At 33.6% G+C, this 24,683-nt stretch overlaps 1 protein-coding gene and 2 long non-coding RNA genes across 3 annotated transcripts in view; 1 reads left to right on the top strand and 2 right to left on the bottom strand.

Annotated features, from left to right (window-relative positions):
• Window positions 1-24,683, bottom strand: part of LOC127872325 (uncharacterized) — a 92,156-nt gene that overhangs the window by 36,960 nt on the left and 30,513 nt on the right. The window contains exons 8-13 of the mRNA XM_052415655.1: window positions 24,456-24,604; window positions 23,705-23,792; window positions 22,033-22,107; window positions 19,695-19,890; window positions 17,119-17,252; window positions 8,763-8,929 (exon numbers count right to left, since the gene is read on the bottom strand). Coding sequence (XP_052271615.1) covers window positions 8,763-8,929; window positions 17,119-17,252; window positions 19,695-19,890; window positions 22,033-22,107; window positions 23,705-23,792; window positions 24,456-24,604 — 809 coding nt within the window. The remainder of the gene's footprint in view (window positions 1-8,762; window positions 8,930-17,118; window positions 17,253-19,694; window positions 19,891-22,032; window positions 22,108-23,704; window positions 23,793-24,455; window positions 24,605-24,683) is intronic.
• LOC127874732 (uncharacterized) lies at window positions 9,685-11,792 on the top strand. The gene is made up of 3 exons (XR_008047068.1): window positions 9,685-9,847; window positions 10,337-10,522; window positions 11,293-11,792. It is a non-coding gene; the product is annotated as an uncharacterized LOC127874732 (long non-coding RNA).
• LOC127874730 (uncharacterized) lies at window positions 13,778-15,007 on the bottom strand. The gene is made up of 3 exons (XR_008047066.1): window positions 14,926-15,007; window positions 14,284-14,505; window positions 13,778-13,918 (listed from the first exon to the last, which is right to left on the bottom strand). It is a non-coding gene; the product is annotated as an uncharacterized LOC127874730 (long non-coding RNA).

The following is a 24,683-nucleotide window of genomic DNA, read 5'->3' as shown; positions in this document are numbered from 1 at the left end:
AATTACAACACAAAGACAATATATTTGGTCAACAACGGACATTTATATGCTGACATAAGTTAAAGTTTTGTAGAAAGCCATCTGTTTGACATTCATGCCAAACCAATACATAATCGGCATTGATTAATAAAACACACAAAAATAATGTCAGTAGACAACTTGTTTATGAACAAGTAGTATGGTAATATTTTTTTACTTTTACATTATAATTTGCATGCATAGTGGATTTATTGAAAAATGTAAAACTGTTTGCAATGAAGGTTACATTTAATGATTCACTTTTACCATAACATTGACAATAAATGGGTGCTTTTCCCCAAGATATTTAATACAAAGTACAAATGAAATGTTATTTGCCTCATTTGACTGAAAAAGAAGTCATTCCGAAGAATTTAGAGAAAATAGGTTGAAACTTTACCAAATCAAAACAAATGCTCATCACTGATTAACTTTCATTTTAAGTTTGAGGAACAAACACATACACAATGTTACCCTTCTATAATGGCGCTGGTAACGTCCAGTAGATTTTGGCCTGTGAGGCCGTGGGGACACTTTTTGTGGTCGAATACAAACAATGCCCATTCTGACTTATATCAAATCAAGCCAGTTTTAACTCAATTTTTCCACACTTGCTTGGATCACAAAGTATTGTCTACATAGTGTAAACACAACATGATTTTAACTAAGCGTTTTAGAATCCCAAAGTGCATACTTAAGTACGACATTATATTACGTCCAAAACATTTTCTTAAAAACACAGTAGAGTACTAGTTATTATTAAGCTATTATGACAAAATTTAATCATTGTAACTGAAAATATAGAATTCGAAAAATGGGTAATGGAGATGCCTGTAATTTAATACTGTCAGAAAACTAATGATAAATGTATAAGAATAATCATCTCAAATATCACTCATCATGCGTAAAACACAAATATCTAATAGATAAAATTCCCAGCTTACCAGTTGTTATTATTCTCAATCACACATTCTTTGTTAAATAAAACAAACAGACTATGTGGTTAAAGCATGTATACAATCACTTGCATCAATTCCTGTTAATCGATACACAGTCAATCATCAGCATAGTCAATGGCAGCACGAACAATCAAGTCTTAAAGCTACACAGCCTTATTCTCAAAACACGAGAAAATAGAGGTAAGGGCCATGTTCATAAAGATTTTTCAAGTCATTCTGTACTTATGTTGAAATTATGTAATAGTTAGAATTAGCATGTGAAACAGTATGCCATAAAAATTAAACATCTGCATGACAATTATAGTTAACAAGAACCCTTAAGGACCATTTAACACTCACTAGAGAAATTGTATCTCAGTGGAGTAATAGTCGAGAACCCTGGTATGGTCATATTTTATTGACAGGGGCATTATTTGAAAATATTTTGCCATGTAAGTCTATATAAAACCCTTAACGCCACCACATGGATATGGCCAATTTTGTCCCCAGAGGCATAATGTTTAAAAAATAATTAAAAGAGGATCACTAGGCCACAATAAATTTTAACCACGCTCTGTGAAAAGCGGGTTTAATGCATATGCCGTCACAAATTCAGGGACAAATCAGGGACAACACTTTCCTCTTTTATTGTCTTTTTCGTTTGAAGAAAGTCTCTTAGCAAAATCTAGTTTAGGGGGAAAGTGTCTTCCTTGATAACCCTGTGCGGACTGCACAGGCTAATCTGGGACGACACTTTACGCACATGCATTAAACCCCTTTTTAACAGAGCAAGGCTCATTTATATAATAATGATCAGATTTGGTGCACATAGAAATCATACAATCATCAGCAAATGTTAATTTTGTCACCAATCAGACAAATTAAAATTAAGTTTTATTTAAAATTTGCTCTCCTCTCTGATAATATCAAAAATCGAAGAAATATTTTCTTTAATTTTTCTCGCTTTCTCCATTTTTTGAATGGTAAAATTCTGTCAAATCACTAATTAATAAGTTGTGGCTCTATCTAATGTTACATACCAAATAATAAATCTATGGACCTTTTCCTTTTAAAGGATATACTACTTAAAGTTGTCTTGAGTATAAAGTCCATATTAAACATATGACAACTTGCAGCAGCCAGTTTTTACCCACAAGACATAGTTTGAACAAACCTTTATGAGGACCATTATCTGATGGTTCATAATAAATAACCCTTTTCCCCAATAAAAGCAAAATAAAAATGGCTTTTGAAGCCAGCAAAAAACCTAAACAGCCTGCAAGTAACTCGTAGTCTGTTCAGGTTTTATGCTGTTTGATCCCTGTAAAACTTGAATTTAGGAAGAAATTTATTGAATTAAATTTTACTTTCTAAGGGACTACAAATGCATCAAAATACTTATCTAAGTGGTAAAGGGTTAATCAAAGCTCTTGGCCTTAAAATTGTTGTTATTTTTTTTTTTTAAGTTAGATTTTAAAATTGTTTCCATATGTAAGTCAATTTGAAACTGGAAACCTTACGGGTTCAGGCCACTTTAGACCCCAGGGGCATTATTTGAACAAACTAATTGTAAATGACCACAATATGAAGTTATTTCTCAAATTAAACCTCTAAAGAAGATTTTTATATTGGGGCTGCCTGTGACCTAATAAATCAACAAACTGGAACCATGTCAGCAATTTTTGTAGGGGATTAAGATAGGAACAATCCAGTGAAGTTTTATCAAATTTTGCACAGTGGTTAATGAGATATTGTTTGAAACAAAACAGTTCATGGCCAAACGAATTGACACACACACATTTTGCTTTGACAGATGACAGACATCATGGATTGATTTAATGGAATTCATGAAATTAACCCATAACCTTACACAATTTAAGATCATAAATTTAAATGCACTTATCCACCAATTTAAAAAATAAGTAGTTGTTGTTTTTTAAATCAATCATTCTATCGTTCAATTTTTTTTAAATGTGCTTTAATCCAACTACACATGATGATGTTTATCATGATTTCTTAATAAACAGCCCTTGTTTTATTTAGTTATAGCTAGTGTCTTAAAAATCGTTTACATAGTTTAACATATTTCAACTGTAATTATTTTTCAAATATTGCCCCACAAGATCATTTTTATAATACTGATACAGGGTACCATTCTTTTTTGAAAGAGCTCCAAGATCATTCCTATGATAATGAATACATACTATCAAAAGACACGCGCTCGTTTTCCTTAGGTAGCTTGCTTTAAAGTAATTACTATAATGGTATTGGTGACAATACATGAAGGACAAATAACTATCAGATATTCGATTACTAAAAACACAACTGTTAGGAGATTGGCCAAACACAATGGTTGGTTAACAAAACCAAATCTTGATCCACAGGTACTCTACAAATGTCTTGAAAAAGTACGACCCGCTTATAATGATATGGACAAAGAAAGCCCAAAAGATAGTGTTTAAACAAGGAATTGTCAACGGTTGCTTAAGTAAATCTGTGTTTAAACAGAAACTTATATTTATGTTAGTTAAAACACTTCAGGGTTAAATATATGTCTGTGTTAGTCTAGCAACAGTAGAGTATACAAAATCTGAGACAGTAGTAATTATAATGGACCTATTTAACCCTTTACCACTTAGAAGCAAAGTGAAAATGGCTATGTGCAAACAGCATAAAACCAGAACAGCCTGCGAGTTACTCGCAGTCTGTTCTGGTTTTATGCTGTTTGCTGCTCATCAGTATCTAAGAGTTGGGAATGAAGCCTTTAAAACTTGAATTTAGTAAGAAAAGTCTTTAATCAAATGTAACTTTCTAAAGGCTACAAATGCGTCAAAATACAAATCTTAGTGGTAAAGGCCCGGGTTAAACTGTATCATTATCTTGGCTGCCTAGTTCATAGCACGGGCTGCTTGAAGATTGATACTAGGAGAGCCATGAGAGTACACTGCTTATTTTAGGTATAGCAGAAAACGTCTACATTAAATTTAATAAATAATAATATTACCTTTATTATGATACTGCTTATATTACAATAGACAGAAAAAACAAGAGATGTGTTCGTCAGAAACACAATGCCCCCTACTGCGCGCTTTGAAATAAAATATCTGTTTATCATTTGGCAGGTATAGAAATCATCTCTCTTAAAAGCTTATTACTTCCCTTGGATTTTGTCCAATCCAACTGGGAGGGGGGGGGGGGGGGGGGTCTGTAGACAGTCAAAAATGACCAAGTCAGACATCACTGACAAATAGTCAGAGTTCATCATGTATCTATGGACATAAGTCCACAGGTAAGTTATGAACCCTACCATTCACAAATTAGTAAAGGAAAGAAATGATAATTATATCATTTAAAAAAAAACTTTGACAAATCAATCATTTGAGTTATAAATAATCAAAATTAAAAATCTGTACAGTAACTGTGAAAAGAACTTAAATTGTTGGTAAGGAAATATATAATCTGAGATTTATAATGATATAAATTACTTCCCTTGAAAATAATTGTCTATAACAAATCTCTATTTTTAGTAGCAAATAATTAAAAGCCACTACCGTGACTGTAGATTCACCACTCAAAATCATCATGCACAGTGCAGCTCCTTGAGATACACATGCATGCCAAATATCAAGTTGCTATGTTCAATATTGAATAATTACCTCCCTTTAAAGCTTATAACTTCCCTTGGATTTGTATTTTTGACCTTAGACCTTGAAGGAAGACCTTGACCTTTAACAACGATGTGTTTGTCAGCCTACTGCGCCGCTTTGATTTATTTTACAAAAATATATAATTTGGCAGGTCAGATAATTATGTCCATTTAAAGCTTATTATTTCCCTTGGATTTGTTTTTTTCGAACCCTTAGACCTAGTTTTTGACCTGGCATGACCCACATTAGAACTTGACCTAGACATTGTCTATATACAACTTCTGACCAAGTTTGTGAAGATCGGATGATAACTATTTGAATTAGAGAGCGGACACGAAAAGTATGACAGACTGACAGACAGACAGACGGACAGTGCGAAAACTATATACCCCTTTTCTTCCAAAGGGGGCATAATAAAAAATATGGCCCAAGATCGCTCACTTGTTTAATTAAGCATATTGAACACAAGGGCATGCTTAGAACAATCTTATAAAGGACCAGATTCTGGTGTTGTATACCAAATATCACAGCCATGTGCTATGTGGTTTTGGAGAAGTCACTACCCTATTATAATTCAAAACAAAACATTTCATTCACACACGCACACAACCGTTTGGGTGGGGCCAGTTTTGACCCAAGTGTAATAATTTGAACTAACTTAGTAGAGGATCACTACTAGATGCTGCACACCAGACCCCTTTGGTTTCAGAGATTAAAAAAAATAAAATTGTATCAATATATAAATACATCAAGCAACTCTGGGGCGTGGCCAGTTATGACCCACTTGACATGATTGTAACAAACTAAGTAAAAGACCACTAGGCAATGTGCTGCAGACCAGAGAGGCTTGATCAACTTTATACAAGGGCCATCCAAGGATCATTCCTGTGAAGTTTCAATAAAATCTGATCCGAGGTTAATCCGAGGGGATATCTCTTGTATGAAAAGTTGATGCGCAACCCATGACTGACAAAATGCCTTTCCATAAGTTCACCCATTACACGTTGTGCACAGTTGTGTTCAAAAGTGTTGTACAACTACTCCTCGTATTGTATATGTTAAAATTTTGGAAGAAGCATGACTTTTTTTTTACCTAGGACAGTTTTGTAACTGAGCAGAAAAATGTGACAACACTTTTTGTAATTTAGCATTAAATTATTTGAAAACATCTTTAACATATGTTTTCAGACATGAACTGAGGTATTTTCATGATATATGAGTTACGCTCTGGGAGAACAGTGTTAAATGCATTTGTGTAGTGTGATCCCAGTGTGATCCCAGATTAGCCTATGCAGTCCACACAGGCTAATTAAGAAATAATGCGTGTACAGTTATAGTTTGTAGTCAAATAACCCATGGCCGGAAGTTAAGATGCGTAGGGATTAAATCATGAGTGCGAAGTTCCACCCATAAAAATAATTTTCGGCTGTTCTGTCGATCAGATCTCTGCCCTCAGGTGACTTTCATTCATAAAATACCAGATTATACTGTTGGAAAATGTATTGGCATGGTTTGTTTAGTTACAGCGCGTGCTGTAAGTGTATAAGCTCCGCCCATAATTATTGCAGATGATTATCTTCTTTGTTTATATGAAATTTGGCTCTTGCCGTGTTAGAATCTGGGATAACACTCTCAAAGTCAAGTTAATTTTGTGTCCTTTTAATGAATAATTCCATAAAAACGGAAACTGTGTTCCCTGATTAGCTTGTGCAAAGGCTCACATAATTAATTATACCGGTAGTTTTAACAAATGTAATATTTTTAGAATATGCATTGAAGTTATTGCTACGTAAAAATACATTTGATAATGTAACTAAAATTATCATTCAAGTAAAATATAAAGACGGATCAGATTTGTTCAAGAAATTTGTTTGGTAAATTTGATTAAAATACTTATTCCCAATCATAAGCTACATAAAATATAAGAATTTTTCACAGCAGTTATTAATCATATTCTTCAAAATTGCTTTAATACATAAAAGACTTCTACACAATAAAATAATAACTAGAAAATTTGATAGTTGTAAACAAAGAAACAGTTACCTCAAACACTTTTACCAAAGTCCTTTTTCTAACAGATTCAAGGTTTGCAACACCTACTAGCTCTTTAAAAATTGCGTTTATTTTCAAACTGAGATCGAGTGAAATGATAAAGCATTGTGTAACCTCCAAGATCTTTGAATTTAAATTTCTTTTAAATTAGGTATTAAAATTCCACCAAAGTAAAATTAAACTGAATATCTTAAGGAACTAGTTTTGTTGTTACAAAGTATTTTCAGTCATGAATACATTATTTGAATAAAATTTATTGTAGGCAGCCTGAATTGAATAGGTTTTGCCAATGCTTACTTTTGGTAAGAAATTTACTTATTATCAAAGCTGATTATCTTTACAAGGCAGAATACTTTAGAGAAGCATGGTCTTATGACTAGACATGACCAGTTTGGAATAGCCGAACACAATCTGAAAACTACAACTAAAACTTTTAAAAATAATGTTAGGTAGTTCATTGGATCAAAGATGTGAATTTGCTTAATTAATGGAATATACAATGTCCAGATAAGCAGTCAAATAACTAGCTAGAGTGTTTTAGCTCAACACAAATAACCAATTTAATATGGGCTGTTTTCTGTGAAAAGGGTTTTTAATGCATGTGCATAAAGTGTTGTCCCAGGTTAGCCTGTGCAGTCAACACAGGCTAATCAGGGACGACACTTTCCACTTATGTTGTAATTTTTGTTTAAAGGAAGAATCTTCTTGACACAAATCCAGCTTAGGCGGAAAGTGATCAGCCTGTGTGGATTGCACAGGCTAATCTGGGACAACACTTAATGCACATGCATAAAACCCCTTTTCACAAAGCAAGGCTCATATAAAATATACATAGTCATGAAATACAACTATCTTAACCTGCTTAAATTATTGTGTGATTTTGTTATCTCCCTTTCTTAAGTCTGATTATTAAAAACCCCATGGCTAACTCAGATATAATATCTGGATCCCTTAGCTCTCCCTTATTGGATTACTCGGCTCATATTCTGAAGAAAATATTTCTTGGTTGCATATAATATCATTGTAACTCAAAATATTATTTGTTCAACTTGCTGAGCATTGCAATTGAAAATGTAAATCTTGTATGATTGATCACAAGCAAATCAAAAATGGATATACAACCAAAATTGAATAAATTGTCTGCATATTATATATTTTTTACATTTTTCATATTAAGAATTCTTACAGAGTTTGGAGAGGAAAATGATGTGTATAACAAGGGGTATAGTGCAAAGGGATTAATCTTTGCTACCATCAGTCCTGATCGTTAATATGGAGTCACAGAGTTTAGTATTACATGCAGAACATATTCTATGCAATTGGGTTTGACATCATAAAAACTACCGATTAGTTACCACCGTCAAGAAAAACAGAATACAAGCTACAAGAAGGTTCACCAATACATATACATGTACACAGTAAACCGTAATTAGACACTTTCATTCCTTGTTAGTTTCCAGAAGATTATCATATAGAAGAAGCAATAGCTAGAAAAACTTACTTTGTGTCTAGTTTTGGCTTTTTTGTCCAAATGAATATCATTCTTAAAAGTGTAATAAAACATTGGATCAGTGAGACAAATCAAAATTTAAATCATGGAATATAAAACCCAAAAGAAAATCTGATTGAATTGCAGCATGTTATATTTAGAAAGATACCATAGACATTTGGGTCTAAAACTTTATAAATTTCATGAAATACAATGTAGTTGTATTTCAGTACTTAATTATATTTAAGATCAAATGATCCCTGTCAAAATTCAAGTCTAGAATATGTGTACCTTAGTTTATTGATTGACTGTTAACGACCATGCGTACTAGACTAGTTATGTGCAGTGTATCTCACTAGTACAATGTATAGTAATATATATGAATATCTTTTATAAATACAAATATTGATATTTTTTTTTTAATTATACAAGAGACAACATCGACAAAAACTAAAATATTAATAGATGACACACATGTGTCATAATAATTATGACACATGTGTGTCATCTATTAATATTTTAGTTTTTGTTTTAGAAAAGAATTATTCTTTTCTAAAACAAAAACAAATCCATGAAGAAATAAGTATTGTAAAACAAAAATAAACTAAGAGCACTTACTGCATGCTTCATAAGCTCGTTCTTTTTGCAGTCTTGGTTGATGAGAAGCTTGCACAGCGGGAGATTGTTGGTTGCCGCGGCGATGTGGAGAAGGGTTTTACCCATGTTGTTGGTAACATTGACAGCTTCCTTGTCATTCTTCTGTCTCAGCAACTGCTTCACAACATCTGGAAATATAAAACCATATTATTTGGTGTTTGAACGTTTATTTTTTAATATATTTTTTTTGTAATAGACAGTATTTAAGTCAAATAACAGCTGTCAGTCAAACAATTCACACCTTTCTTGAGTTTGCTGGTTTACTAGTACAAAGTGTTATTCCTAATTCACATTAAACAGTAAATTACAAATTGAATTATTTTTTTATTAACTTCATGCTAGGAAGGTGTTTTTTATGATATTATAGTATTTTATGTAAAACATGCTGTGTACAATCCGAGAGCCCTTTTATTCAACCCTTATTGGGTAATCTGAGAAAATGTACACTCTCCCACTGTCCCCTACTTATGAGGTCTCCAACAAATAAGAAACTTATAATCCCTTTAATAGAGCTTTAATCATCCAATCACCCCTTATTTTTAGCTTTTTTTCCTAGCTGTTACCAATGTTTCCGTTAAAAATGGTCTTAAAGGGACTTGTTCACACTTTGATAAATTGACAAAATTGAAAAAAATTGTTTCGGATTTGCAAATTTTCATTGTAGTTATGATATTTGCTTTAAAAAAAAAATACCAAATTGTTTCCATGCTCTAAAATTACCATTAAATGCAACTTTTGACGATTTGAAAACCTGAAAATTATAAAGCGTCTCAGACGCGAAATGAGTTATTTTTAGTCAGATATTGTGAATGGGATCCCAACTAGTATACTAGAATGCAGCATGCGCGCTGCGCTTATCCGCTTTTGGTTTACAAATAATGCATCTCATTTCTGTGATCGAAAATATAAAAAAAGAGAAACAAAAGCCGGAGCCAGCGACATCGCTCGAATTTATTCAATCTTGGCGACAAGACTGAGTGTTTGCAGAACCATAGGAGTATCGTTGGAAGAGACGAAGACAGGGTAATGGCTTGAACACACGAATTGTAAGTCATATTTTAGAAGCTACGTTTAGTTTTTGGCAAGTGTTGCCTGTTTACATAGGAAATTTAGCAAAAGTTTTGATAGGTATTTAGTTTTATTGTATGGATATTTTGCTCTGCAACGAAACCAGATACGCACTGATAACATAATTTGTTCATTGCGCGTTTTAAAATAAGCCTTTATGCCCCTATGCCAAGATGTTCGTATCAATTTAATGAATTCGTTATAACTTATAAGGAACACTCCAACACGAGTCAAATGAAGCATGAAATTAATGATAAATGATGAATTATGACTGATTAATTTATTCGGTATATATTATATTATAAAATATACTGGTATGCAAATGTATATGTTATATAATGTAATCAATTATCATGATATGATAATATGATTATACAGTCTATTCCCTGATTTTACCATCAATTTTGTTGTTTCTTTAAATTGATATGTGATCAATTTTATATTCTAAAACAAACCTTCTTTTTAAGGTATTTAGGAAGACGTGCCGGCCAAACTATTGCAAGTTTGACTGTTCAGCATAATGTTAGAACAACAAACTCTTCACCTATGCACGGTCATCAGCCCCCGCCAGGTCTTGGCCTGTCATTTGTGTCACAAGGAAGTACCACACCTTGTCATGTGTCAGGAATTGGAGAGATAACATCTTACTTAGAGTATGCAAACAACCCTGTCTTAGCATATTTTAATTGATAAAATAATATATTTATATTCAATAAGATTCTATGTGCTTCCTAAAGTTCCTTGGTAATATAATTGCTTTATCATTTTTTTTACCAGAAACTTTTTATGTTATGAAAACCAGAGGATATCCGATAACTGGTTTATTTTCTGAACCGTTCAGATAACTTGCATGGTGATTGGTCATGAAATTATTTCAATGCCATTCTCCTCCAATCTCTAGTAGTACAGTAATTGTCAGTTAGTGACTCAAGTATGATAACTTCATCATATAATAAGCTCATACTGGTGAATCAAGAAGCCAAGAAAAGTATTGGTAGGTTCATAAGTTAATACTGGTGAATCAAGTAGCCCAGAAAAGTATTGGTAGGTTCATAAGTTAATACTAGTGAATCAAGTAGCCCAAAAAAGTATTGGTAGGTTCATAAGTTAATACTGGTGAATCAAGTAGCCCAGAAAAGTATTGGTAGGTTCATAAATTAATACTGGTGAATCAAGTAGCCCAGAAAAGTATTGGTAGGTTCATAAGTTAATACTGGTGAATCAAGTAGCCCAGAAAAGTATTGGTAGATTCGTAAATTAATACTGGTGAATCAAGTAGCCCAGAAAAGTATTGGTATGTTACCTGATTGGCATGATATGAATAAAATAATGTTTAAAATAGCAAACAAATTTCATACATAGTTTTTATGTTAAGTTTTAGTGTACATTTCAAAATTACAAATATGCTTATATGTTATTTCAGAGTAAATTGAAGGCAGCCAACAATTGGACGGTGGTGCCAATCAATGAAAAGAAGGGATACACGTACATGCACTGAGTACACAGTGATCATCAAGGAAAAAACCCTTCGATCAAAGTTCCTTTTTGATTCAGCTTATCCAAAGCTGATTGCCTCTACAATTGCCCCTTATATATCCACCTGCGGCTAATGAGGAGCTGCAATATCCAATAGGTCAAGGGCAAGCAACCCGGAAACAATATGAAGATTTACTCATACAAATTGGTACATGGTGTATGTAACTATGTTGTTTTAACTAACTTCAACATACCATTATTATAAATTAAAAAATTGACAAAGCTGAAATCAATGATAACTGACTATGGGTAGGAACATGTGTGAATTTGGCAGCATGGTTTTATAGGATGTATACCATTGAGTATGAAAGTGCATGTGTGACCCTGGCTGTTTTTTCAGTCAGTAGATGACTTTAGTATTTGAAATGATGCTTGAATTTATTTGTGTATTATGAAGGCGTGACCAAATGGTCATTATGGTCGAATGTCCTGTCATCATCATGATGATAAAATGTGATTTTAATAAGTGAACTGCTTATAAACATAGGGCAGAAATATCATTGATAAAATACTGATGAACATAGAATACAAGTGCCCTGAAATGCCATGAGAATATGTATTTGAGTTTTAAGTGTGTAAGGTATTGTGAATTTTGTTAATTGTTATGTTATAAAAATATAGGATCCAAAGTATTCAATCATAGATCACTCTGAAAAAGAAGAATAAGTAAAAACCTTGTCTGGCAAATGACTACATAAACAATGGGCCAATTTCCAGTTTTTTTTGTCACAAGTCAAGACCATTAACAGGAATTGTTGACTCTTATAGGTGTTATGTATCATGATTTGTGTTAAGTTTTTTATGGGAGACCCATGATCAAACATGGTGAATTAATTGTTTTGTTATTACAATAGAGGATCCAAAGTATTTGATCATAGGTCACTCTGAAACAGAAGAATTTGTGAAAACCTTGTCTGGCAAATAGCTAAATAAACACTGGGCTCAGCATTTTCTGATTTTTTGTCACAAGTAAAGACTAAGAACAGGAATTATTGACTCTTTTAGGTATAAGCTACCATAGTCAATGTTGAGTGCGTGCTGCACACCACATTTGTTTATTTTCCATTAACAACGACATCAAAGCACAATGCTATATATAGATTATGTATTGTTTTCCATTGTTTATCAGTCTATAAACAACCATTTATTGTAATAGCCTTACATAAACTGTCATAAAGATGATAAAGTGCTGTTTATCCATAAATAAAAAATTGGTGGAATTCAGAAATAATTTGATCTGTCAAATGTTGAAAGTTGGAAACATTTATTCAAAATGTTATCAATTATAGTTTTGTTTCATGAATATAGAGTATTATGTTTTGTGTTCATTATGTTATGGATTTTGTTGTTTTGGTTTAAAATGTTTTAATAAATAACATGAAGAAATAAGAAGCTAGTTGTTCAATTTTGATTTATTATTACATGTATATTACACAGCAAAACATTACTGCAAGAATGTTAAGTGAACACCTTATTATAATACATGTTGAGTTCAACACTGAACAAAAGAATATGCATCAATTAAAAACGACTCATAATACATTATTATATGAAACTGCATCATGATTCAAAAGTTAAAGAGCATATAGACAGCTAAAACCTAAATAGGTGAGCCTTGCCCTGGGAAAATGGGGCTTAATGCATGTGCGTAAATTGTCGTACGAGATTAACCTGTGCTGATCATACCACTCAGGCAGACAATTGCTGCTTTATTGTATTTTTTGTTGAAAGGGAGTCTCTTAGAGAAAATCCAGATAAGGCGGAAAGTGTTGCCCCTGATTGGCCTGTGCAGTCTGCACAGCCTAATCTTGGACAACCTTAAGTACATGCATTAAACCCCCTTTTCCCAGAGCGAGGCTCAAATATTTATTAAATGATTGATTAAGTCTTCCACATAACATCTTTTAAGAAACTTTCAGTTTGATGACAGGCACGGCAAAATCAGTAGTAAATTCATAGTATTAATTTGTGTTACATTATAATACTTACATATTGTTGCTGGTTATAAATGTGGAAAAAGTTTGAATATGCAATGCTAAAATACATGTTAATTTTCTAAGAACTGCCCCTTTTATTAAAGGAATACTGTATGTATGCCCCTGTAATATTTCTGACATAAGAACAAGATAAATAAATAATGATTAATAGAACAGTAAACTTGGTTTTCATTTTGTATACAAAGGATAATTATGTTCTTATTATTTATACTATATTGAAAGAAATAAGATTACATCATTTAATAAAGAATGCATTACTGAAGATTCAAATTTAAAACAACCGTTTATCCACTTAAATGTTGCAAGCATTCTTAAACAACAAGACTAAAAAAGCTGTTAACAATATTTTTATTAACTACTTCCTTTAAAAAAAAAGGCAGGTACAGTTTTGTTGTCGTCTGCACGTTGAAGGTGTCCATGTATCCAAAGGATACACATCTTCAGTGCCAACACGTTGTTCCGAAACTTTTCCTGGATAAGGAGGGTGAGAGGATCAGTCACCACTTAACCCTTTTTCTGAAAAATATGAACACATAAAAAACTCAAAACCCCTTGCTAAATCTATCTATATATATATATTAGCTGTTATTGTCCAACTTTTAAGATGCAGGAACATAATGGCCACTGTTTCGACAGTAAATGAGTTAAATTTTCTACACTTTTTTTAAGCTGAGACAATTACATGAGTAGTTTTACGTGTTCTATATTCATATTAAAAGCAACAATATTTGATAAAGAAAAAATGCATTAATAATTCCGTTAAACAGTCCACAGAAAAATAACATATTTGAAATAGATAAAGTGCATTATTAATTCTGTTAAACAGGCCCACAGAAAAATAAACATGAAAAATGGGTCATATTCAACAACAGTAAACATACTGGTCTCTGGCTTGTACAGTATTGTCAGGCCATGCCACAACAAAGCTGGTCTTCATCATGGTCTACCAAATGGACAATTCTTGCAAACACACCATCATGGTTAGCTTGAGGATGGTCCAAGCTGGGCCAGGACAGGCTGTCAGTGATAACTGCTGACTGTCTGGCAGCAATTTCCTTCAACAGCTCCTATGCTTCCGTATAAGTAAGGTGGTCTATGATATCCTTGAAAAGACATTTCTGCATTTAACAATAAATGTTTTGAACATAAAGCTAAGAATTTTGACACAAGATGTAGCTGCATGTACATATAGAATTTTTTATTTTTCATGACACCATTTTTAAACATTCCTGTCAGTTTTTTTTGTAAAATTTCAATATTCACCTAGTGTAGTGTAGGATCATTTTTTAAATTCTTTGCTCATGTAGCAACACAGCTTTACATACAAAGACTTTGTTTTATATATCAACAATTAGTGCGTTGAACTGTGTTTTTTTCTGTTTCCATTCAAGAATATTGTGAAATGACATATATTTTTTTCAATGAAATCTCAACTTGGCTGAATATCTGAAAACATTAAATAAAAATTATTTCAATATTCTCAAATGAAATCAACAGAAAAAAATGCAGCTAAATAAGAATACCTTTTCTGTTTCTTGTACCAAAGTGATAAAATCCAGTGATCCCTTCTTCATAAACTTCTTGGTTTAATTATGGTTGTATCCTATTGAAAAAGTAAATACACAATTTAAACCACTTTTTATAACTATTTATGGTCTCTATTAAAAAAGTGAGTTGTAAATATGTGGTATTATTATCTAATAAGTTTTCTTCGACATTCAGGAAATCAAATCTTGAGGATATTCAAAACAATTGAAAAAAGAGGAATATCCAGAATATTCTTGGTTTTTACAAATATAATGATACAATGCATTTCAGATGACCTGTATCTGATTTATTCAAAATACAATGTACTGTTGAAATACGCATTTATCAAAATATATACGTGCTTTGCTAAATTAACAAAGAATATAAAGATAAAATACTTTAAATTAAGAAACAATAAGATGCACGAAAATAAATTGGGGCGAGTTGTCTCTTGGTTGGAGCGAGTGAACATATGTTTGATGCGAGTTTGTTTTGGGGCAAGTTGGTATTGGGGCGAGTTGTCTGGCGCAAGCTACATGCATTTGATGCCATGAATTACTAAACTGTGTTACTATTTTCAAAAATATTTTGGTTATTCAGTTTATTTATAAAATAGCTGTGCAGAAGAAACTGATATAAAAACATTAACCCTTTGTGTGCTGGGAAATTTGTCATCTGCTAAAATGTCATCCGCTGAATTTTTAAAATTAGCCATTTCTTCGTTTTTTTTCAAAAAATACTATCAGAATAGCAAACAGTTTGGATCCTGATGAGACGCCACGTTCTGAGTTTGGATCCTGATGAGACGCCACGTTCTGTGGCGTCTCATCTGGATCCAAACTGTTTGCAAAGGCCTTCAAAATTCGGTTCCAGCGCTTGAAGGGTTAACTATGAGTTTTGGGTTTAAATTAATAAACTACCAGTACCGTTCAAATGCATTTTAGTTAATAATAAATGTCATTGTCATATAACACACAATAATGAATATGTCAATAAATGCACAGCATCTTGAATTGCCTGCCAACAAATAATGTTGTCACTGTCAGTTATGAGGAAAGAAAAAGATACTGTAATGTTTAAATGATCTCAATACTCCAAGGCTAATGATAAATTTAATTTATTTGCGCGAATACTAAAGTTAATTCTGTATTCAACTTGGTTTTAATTTTAGTCTCTGTCTGTAACTTAAGTGTAAACGAGAGAATCAGTATTTACGCGTTCTGTGATGTATATGCATATACTTATGTAACGAAAACGAATCATTTGATCAGTTATACTATTTTAATCTACTTTTATATAAAAAAATCATACGCACTATTGAGTTTTACAATAAAAAAACATATTTTACCTTCTTCTTCCGTGTTTGACAATACAGATTCCGCCATATTTGTTGTTGTTGTTGTTGTCACAATGCGTGTTTATATTTAAATTTATATTTAAAATCTATATTTAGTCGGGGAAAAAACCGATCCAAGGGTCAGTGGTTCGAGCCTTGGTGCGGCTTACTTTTTTCTTTCTTATTTAAACTTTATTTTTGTTTTATACTGGAGCACGTTATTTGCGTTGTTTAAATTTATCAATTTAAAGCATTAAATGAAAAACTTCAAAAAAATGCAATTTAAGTGTGAACAAGCCCCTTTAAGCCTGGTCACTATATCCCAATTCATACAAAACACCTCTTGTAGTAAACCCTTATTGCTTAATTTGAACTCACCACTAGTTCCCATCCCATGCCTTTAAATGAAGCCAAACTAAAACGATCATTATCTCACTAGTTCATACAAATAAATAATCCAATTATAAAGAGTGACTATTGGCGAGTTTTAGAACACCATCATAATATCCCCTACCTATGTAGTCTTTCAGAATCGACTTACCGACATCATCTCCCTGTTTCATACAAATACGCCCTTATACTGAGCCCTTGTTTGCCAATCTTAACCCTTTCCCGCTAATAAGCAAAGGGAAATGGCTATATGCAAACAGCATACAGCCAGAAAAGCATGCGAGTAACTGGCAGTCTGTTCAGGTATTATGCTGTTTGCTGCTCTTTATTCTTTTTGGATTACATCAAGCCTTTAAAATTTAAATATTGTTAAAAAAGGACTTTAATTTTAAGGGATTACAAATATTTATAAAATTCCCATATGAGCAGGAAAAGGTTAAAACATGAACCACCGTCACACTACCTATGTGGCCCTTGAGGGCTGCCTCGTGTACAGGGTAGTCTCCCTTCTTGTTCTGGTGCCACAGGTTAGCTCCCTCCTTCTCCAGAAGTCGGATTGTCTCAATGCACCCTTTAATGGCCGCACAGTGCACAGGGCTGAAGAATCAAACATACATATGGGGTTTGATTATGCATAATACAAGTATGTACGGAAAGAACATACAATTAGTGCATGATAACTATTTTAGGAATTTACTGGATTTTACCCCAGTATCTAACTAAAATATGTAAACCTATGTAACTCTAGAAAAGTGAGTGAACATTTTCAGCTCTGAAATAGCATAGAACAAAAGCGCAGTTTCATATTAGGCTAAAGGCAATTTGCGGTTAATTATAAATTTTGGTGACGATGGGTTAAAATTTTTTGGATATCCACAGAGAAGTCTGTTAAAAAGACAGTATTCTGACCAATATTATAAGCTAACAAGTTATAAAAATAACCATGTTGTCCCTGATAGAGGCGCTCAATGATTAACTAAAATATATTAATATTAATAATAATATTTAAATATACCCTAAGGGAATAATAAATGAATTCTTATGACAAGTGTCTAACTTATACATACATCGCAAAATCTAAACAATACATCCCTTTAATAGGTAAGATTATAATTATTATGTTGAAAAAGTAACCATGTCAATAGTCAGCAGAACTCAACATTAGAAGAAGTGGATTGGATTGGATAATTAAATCTAAAATGCTATTTGCATAATGTACTGATGTTTACAGTATGTACCCAGTGATCTTTACAACTCTTAATTTTATGCATCGAAAAAAGCCAGACCAAATCATTTAACAGTCTGCTCACAATATCGCCAATTTAAAAGGAAGCCAAATGAATAAAAAAATGTTGACAATTTGGATGTATATAAGAGCTTAATACAAACAAAAGTTAAGGTGATCTGGGATTGTGAATGGTGGCTAAAAAGTAGTAAACACTTATATCAATATTGGTGTAAGAAGATCACGTTATCCTATTTTTAGTGTGATTCATGTCACATGCATAATACTGATAAAGAACAATCACACTCAGGTTCAAATTTCAGAGCGTCAAACAAACATTGGGTGCATTCCACTGCTATTGACATGTATCATATGAATGAATGGTCACTGGCCTTAAATTAAAAACTAGCGGATGTTACATAGTAAGAATGTCTCTCCCGATAGCATGTCTCCAGTTTCTTTTTCGGCGTAGCTGTAAACACCAGCTTTTCACCTTTGCCTTACCTTTGTAAGCAACCAATAAATTTGAATATAAAATTGCCCGCCGGTAAGCCTGAAACTTTTTGCAGTAGAAAACGTGCAATCTACAAACAGATTTCACATGAACATTAATATGTTATTCCATCGACTTTCTATTTTTGGGAAGTATAGGGTATGAAAAGGGATACTACAGTTCGTTTAGCAAAGATGTAAACTGCGCATTCAGCATGAAACCATTGTTTCTCTAATGAAAAGGTTTGAGGGATAGAGCAGTTTCACACTCAATTCTCGACATCAATACATAGTGTGTGCCCCATTCTATTTAGAAGAATGTCAGCGCCAGAGCGTTTGTACTTAAAGGTGGTGTTCTCATATTTGGTAATTACTACGATATTGCATTCTGTGCACTCATCAATTTTAGATCATATCAGTATTGTTGTTCAGTAACCCTGATAAACGCTTTGACGGAAAATATTTAAAATTGTTTTCGAAATTGACCTTTAAACGTAAATGTTTAAAGCTTTAATCAAGCCGTCGTTCCAGCAGTGGAATTGTTACCTAACTTTATTGCATTGCATTCCGACCTGCAAGGTATCAAGGTCAGTTTGCGGTCAGTTACAGAAATTGCTATATAAACGCTCTCGCGTAAACTATGTGCATGTGAAGTTTATTTTGATTAGAAAGATACTGAATAAAGATAATCGATGATTGTATTATGGTATGTCAATTATAGATTTTTAATGTGTTTTCAACAATTGCATGATAAGAACCAATTTTGATTAATTTAATAAGAAATATTTATCCATTTAGACCAATTTATTAAGCATGAGCATGATGATTCACGATACTATGAATAATGGAATCCAATAAGATTGGAGTGCTGCCGGCTGACCTATATGCTTTCATTTATTTTTATGCTACTTGAGTTTGTTTATTCTGTAAATATAGATATCTGTATAAATAATATCTAATAAAGCGAAATAAGCCACGAAATCTGGCCCAACACCCCGTAATTGTTTTGAGTGTGACGCAGCGTAGAACTGCGCAGAAAAAAGGCATTCGCTATTTTTTATCTCATAAATATAACTTTTGATTGTTCATAAACACCGACCACAATCAACGCGGTATATCTTTTTTAAAGATACATGCATTTCTTGTTTCCTCTATATTGGCAATCAAATCGAAAAACTACTGTTTTATAAGCTGATCTCTTGTTTGGGACTTCTTTGCCAGTGTTCATGGATAGTTTAAACAATGATTATGTTGTATTTTATCAATACCTAGAAAGATCAGCAACTGTTAAAGGACTATAATATGTATAATTTTGTGCTTACTTTCTTCCCCTATCGTCCACATGGTTGACATCTGCCTTGGCAGCGATGAGTGCCGTGGTACACTTCAGGTTGCCAAGGGTGATGGCATAGAACAGTGGAGTGCACTTGTTGCCATCCATGAGATTCACGTCTGCTCCACTCTTGCGTAGCACCTCAATACATTGATCGTTACCGCGACTGGCCGCGCAGTGAAGAGCTACAAAGGGAGAACACTGCAGATGTATTGTGCTAGTGAGGAATAGGCTATCCATACATGGCCTGTTTTCATCAACCCATTCTTTGACTTAAGTATAAAAAAATTGACTTGTATCAAAAGGGAGTGAATAGATGAAGTTATAAATGTTGCCTGTGTTAGAAGCACAAAATGTTCTATAAGAAGAATGATGTGATTTGAGAAGTGAAATGTAAAGAGACCGTGACAAATAAAGAATATTTAGAACATAACAGTCTGATACTTTCGTTTCTACTTAGACATAAGTCTGAGAATAGTTGGTGAATATAGACCCAGGTGTGACATAACCGATTAGGATTCTGTCCAACATCAATACCAGGACCTAGATTCCCTCTATAATAGGACATAGTTCCCGTCATTATTTGGTTAAATGGCACACACTTAGATATAGTCTGTAGAAGAATTAAATAATGTCAAAACCAGTCTTTGTAAAATTGTCGGTCCACCTTTTCTGACTGGCAAAATAAGATTTGGACATGCACATTTTTGAAATGTTGGTCCATGTGAAAGGTGTAACAAACTTGTTCTAGAAAATGCAATTTGACAAACACGAACACATCATAACATGATAGACAATCAATACAAACTGACAGATGAAGTGACACATCTAACAGGTTAGAAATGTGTCAAGTTTAATACATTTTGCGGGAAACTTATTTATAATTTTGAACAACAAATCGACTGGCATATATTTTCTACCTTCACTTTTGAATACTTTTTTACATACTGGGTCATTTGAAGGGACAGTGTCAGTTTATTGATTGAGATCTGAGGATAAGCATTGATGAACTGATTTAAATAATACAAACATGAGTGTATGTACAAAGTTATGTCCTAGGCGACATATGGCAACTTATGCAGATGTTATGTGAAAGCATCTTGTTGCAAGATTAAAACATTACTTCCTAATATTCATCACACAAAACTGAAGGATGGAAAACTTGATCAAATGAACAAGAAAGGAAAATATTACAACCCCACAGTGCCATCAAATGAACAACAAAGGGAGAAAAATGCAACCCCACAGTGCCATCAAATGAACAACAAAGGGAGAGAAATGCAACCTGACAGTGCCAGTGTTACAGAATGGAACAACAAAGGGAGAGCATTAAAACACTTTTTATTTGTGTTACAGAATGTAACAACAAAGGGAAAGAAATTCAACCCCACAGTGCCAGTGTTACAGAAAAGAACAACGAAGGGAGAGAACTGCAACCCCACAGTGCCAGGGTTACAGAATGAAACAACAAAGGGAGAGAAATGCAACCCCACAGTGCCAGTGTAACAGGTTACATACCCTTAAAAGGAAGTGGAATTTGGGGGGTTACATGCAGTCAGTTTGCTAATAAGCACATATGATGCAGGTCCTGGTGCATACGATTTTAAAAATGCATTTCAAATGATAAGTTTTGGTATCATTTTAAAGGTGCATGTGTAAGTCACAGGGCAAAAGGCCTGATTTGTGCATTTCTTTGTACATTGGTGGTTGCCAGCCTCAATAGTAGGGCATGGTATTTGCATAAAGATGGCGTTTCCGATGTCTGTATGTTCTAAGGTAATTATTTTGAGTTACAACACATAGATTTTTTTCTAATGCAGTTTTTTTGTAAGCTTATGAAACCACCTTTCCAGTCATGTATAGTGATATATTGTCCATACGCTCGGCCATTGTGAAATTTGAGATCAAAGATCGAGAATTCTATATATAACAAAGAAGGAAATTAATTGGAGATGCGTAACCTACAGAATGTAACAACAAAGGGAGAGAAATGCAACTCCACAGTGCCTGTGTTACAGAATGGAACAACAAAGGGAGAGAAATGCAACCCCACAGTGCCTGTGTTACAGAATGGAACAACAAAGGGAAAGAAATGCAACCCCACAGTGCTGGTGTTACAGAATGGAACAACAAAGAGGGAGAAATGCAACCCCACGGTGTCAATGTTACAGAATGGAACAACAAAGGGAGAGAAATGAAACCGCACAGTGCTGGTGTTACAGAATGGAACAACAAAGGGACAGACCTGCAACCCCACAGTGCCAGTGTTACAGAATGTTTAGGGAGAGAAATGCAGCACCACAGTGCCAGTGTTACAGAATGTATACCTGTGAGTTGGTCATTGTCTCGTGTGTTCACGTCTGCTCCCGCCTTCAGTAACAGTGCACATGACGCAGCATTTCCTGAAACCAACAGTAAAGATCAGTAACAAACAGCAAATCAATTGCAGAGCTAAGTGGTGTTAGTGTACGTTTAAAGAACTGCCTGTTGTAAGACTTCTGATAGATTTAAGAAAATGGTATGCTAAATTATAAATACCAGTCTCCTATTATTATATCCTCTCATTTATCATTTGTGATTATATATTGTTAATCAAATTAAATTAAGACAAAAGCCGAAGGAACTAGGTCACTCACCAGAGAACCAAAGAAACTGTTCTAAGCAGTTTTTATGATGTTTGTATACTAAATAATTATGGACCTTGATTGTTTACCAAGAACTATTGTTTAATTTGGCTGAGATTACATTAGAACAGATGTTTCAAGGGACCAATGTAGCCACATAAAGGAGAATGCCCCGTCCCATGGCAGCCATGTTTTTCAATGGGCTCGAACCATTTCTAAACTTAGAAGATATATTATTACAACAAATGAGCTGAGATATCATTAGCACAAATGTTCTGAGCAACTTGCTTGATGATTGAGCACAAATTGTGACTTATAGAGGTTTCACAAAGTTTCCCTATTGCCATTAAAGGAAAACTGCACTTCCTACCCCTAGTGGCCATGTTTTTCAAAGGACCAGAACCACTTTTTAAATTGACTGAGATCAACAAATATTCAGAGCACATTTCATGGAGATTAAATAAAGTTTATGGGTAGAAATTTTGACCCAACATGACTCAGCTTAAAATTTGGCCAAAACATAATAGGGGAAAATGCTCCAAGTTTTCTAAAGATTGGGCAATTTATGTGGCCTGAAGAGTGTTCACAAGGTAAAAGTTGATGACAAACATCTGCTGAAAAGTGATCACAAAAAGTCACAATGAGCAGGTTGTGCTCAGGTGAGCTAAGAAATGGGGAATTCCAAAGTTCAATATTTCCCACAGTTATCCTTTTTACCTTAAGTGAGACCTTTATCTTGAGGTTGCATGGCTTCCTCATAATTTCTGCATTATGTCTCAATGAGATAAAATGAACAGGAAAATACAGGCTCAAACATTCAGCTATCCACTCGAGTTTGCATGGGAAACTTATGCCTACAGCACCGTACCTAAATGTGGAAAGCATTTGAACCAAGTTTCCTGAACATCATTCAACAGACATGAGATATGGACTAGATATACAAATCTGACTCATGCCTTTTGCTCATGGTCTCAATGACCTTGACCAATCTAGGCTCAAACATTTGACCTTCAAAGTGTGTCCTTCAGCCTGACTGACTCTTGCAAGCTTCGTATCACCTCAATGACCTTAACATTTGTTCAAAATTTCTTTATTTCACTGGTGGGTTACCGTGGATTAACTAAGTATTAAATATCACAAAATAAATGCACTTGGCCCAAGAAGAACAATCTACACCAACATTTAATGAAAGGTCTATTATAAAAAATGCTAATTAACATATTTTTATAAAATACTTTTTTTCCTAAACTTTTACAGTACTGATTGTTTTTAATTTATGTTTGATACAAAGTTATCATCCAAAATAAAACAAAACATTACAGTAATATCCCCAGGCATTATATGTATAATATGCTGAACAATTTATCTATCTCACCAGAACAAGCAGCCCATAGCAACGGTTCCCTCCCAGCATCATCGACAACATTCAAGGCTACACCGCAATCTATGAACTTCTTCAGCACCTTGCAACACAAAAGAAATAAACACTAGACATGCGTTCAACAGTTAAAACTGGGTTAATTTGATCCTTAAAATATCTTAAACACGTAAGGTTTATTGCTCATGTTTTTTAATGTTGTAAAATATTGTTTCTTTAACTAAAAAATTACTTTCTTACTGAATTTTTAAGTTGATATTTTTATATAACAAAATTGTTATTGATTCATATATTTGACAAACACAAAAATCGATGATTTATGACTTTAAGAAAAAGGGATTTGAGTCTGTCAGTTGGAGTTTGCAATAATAGATAGATATGTTTGTCAGAAACACAATGCCCCCTACTGCGCCAATTTGATTTATTTTATTTTTTTTATCATTTGGCAGGTTCAGATAATTATCTCCATTTAAAGCTTATTACTTCCCTTAAATTTGTTTTTCTTACTAAGGTCATCATTCAAGGTAAAAGGTCATTTTTTGCACTATTGAAGATAGCAAATTGATATTTGGCATGCACGTGTATCTCATGGAGCTGCACATTTTGAGTGGTGAAAGGTCAAGGTCATCCTTTAAGGTCAAATATATGGCTTCAAAGCGGTGCAGTAGGGGGCATTGTGTTTCTGACGAACACATCTCTTGTTATAATTGTTTTTATCAAATTTCACTAGACCAGTACTGTTGCATACTTTCTCAGATATCGCTTTGTCAGTGTGACCGGAGTTAGAGGGATTCATCTGTGCTGCGTAGTGTATGGGATAGGCGTGGTGGTTGTCTGGCGAGTCCATGTCTGCGGTGCGCTGGTTGAGTATCTCCAGCACCTTCAACTGTCCGCACACTGGACAACAAGAACAGGAATAATGTATGTGTTATGTGACATGAAATCTCATACAAAAATAAATCTACCTTAAACCTTA

Source organism: Dreissena polymorpha, chromosome 3, assembly GCF_020536995.1.
Source record: "Dreissena polymorpha isolate Duluth1 chromosome 3, UMN_Dpol_1.0, whole genome shotgun sequence".
Taxonomy (NCBI): domain Eukaryota; kingdom Metazoa; phylum Mollusca; class Bivalvia; order Myida; family Dreissenidae; genus Dreissena; species Dreissena polymorpha.
This window is presented reverse-complemented; position numbering and strand designations above follow the sequence as displayed.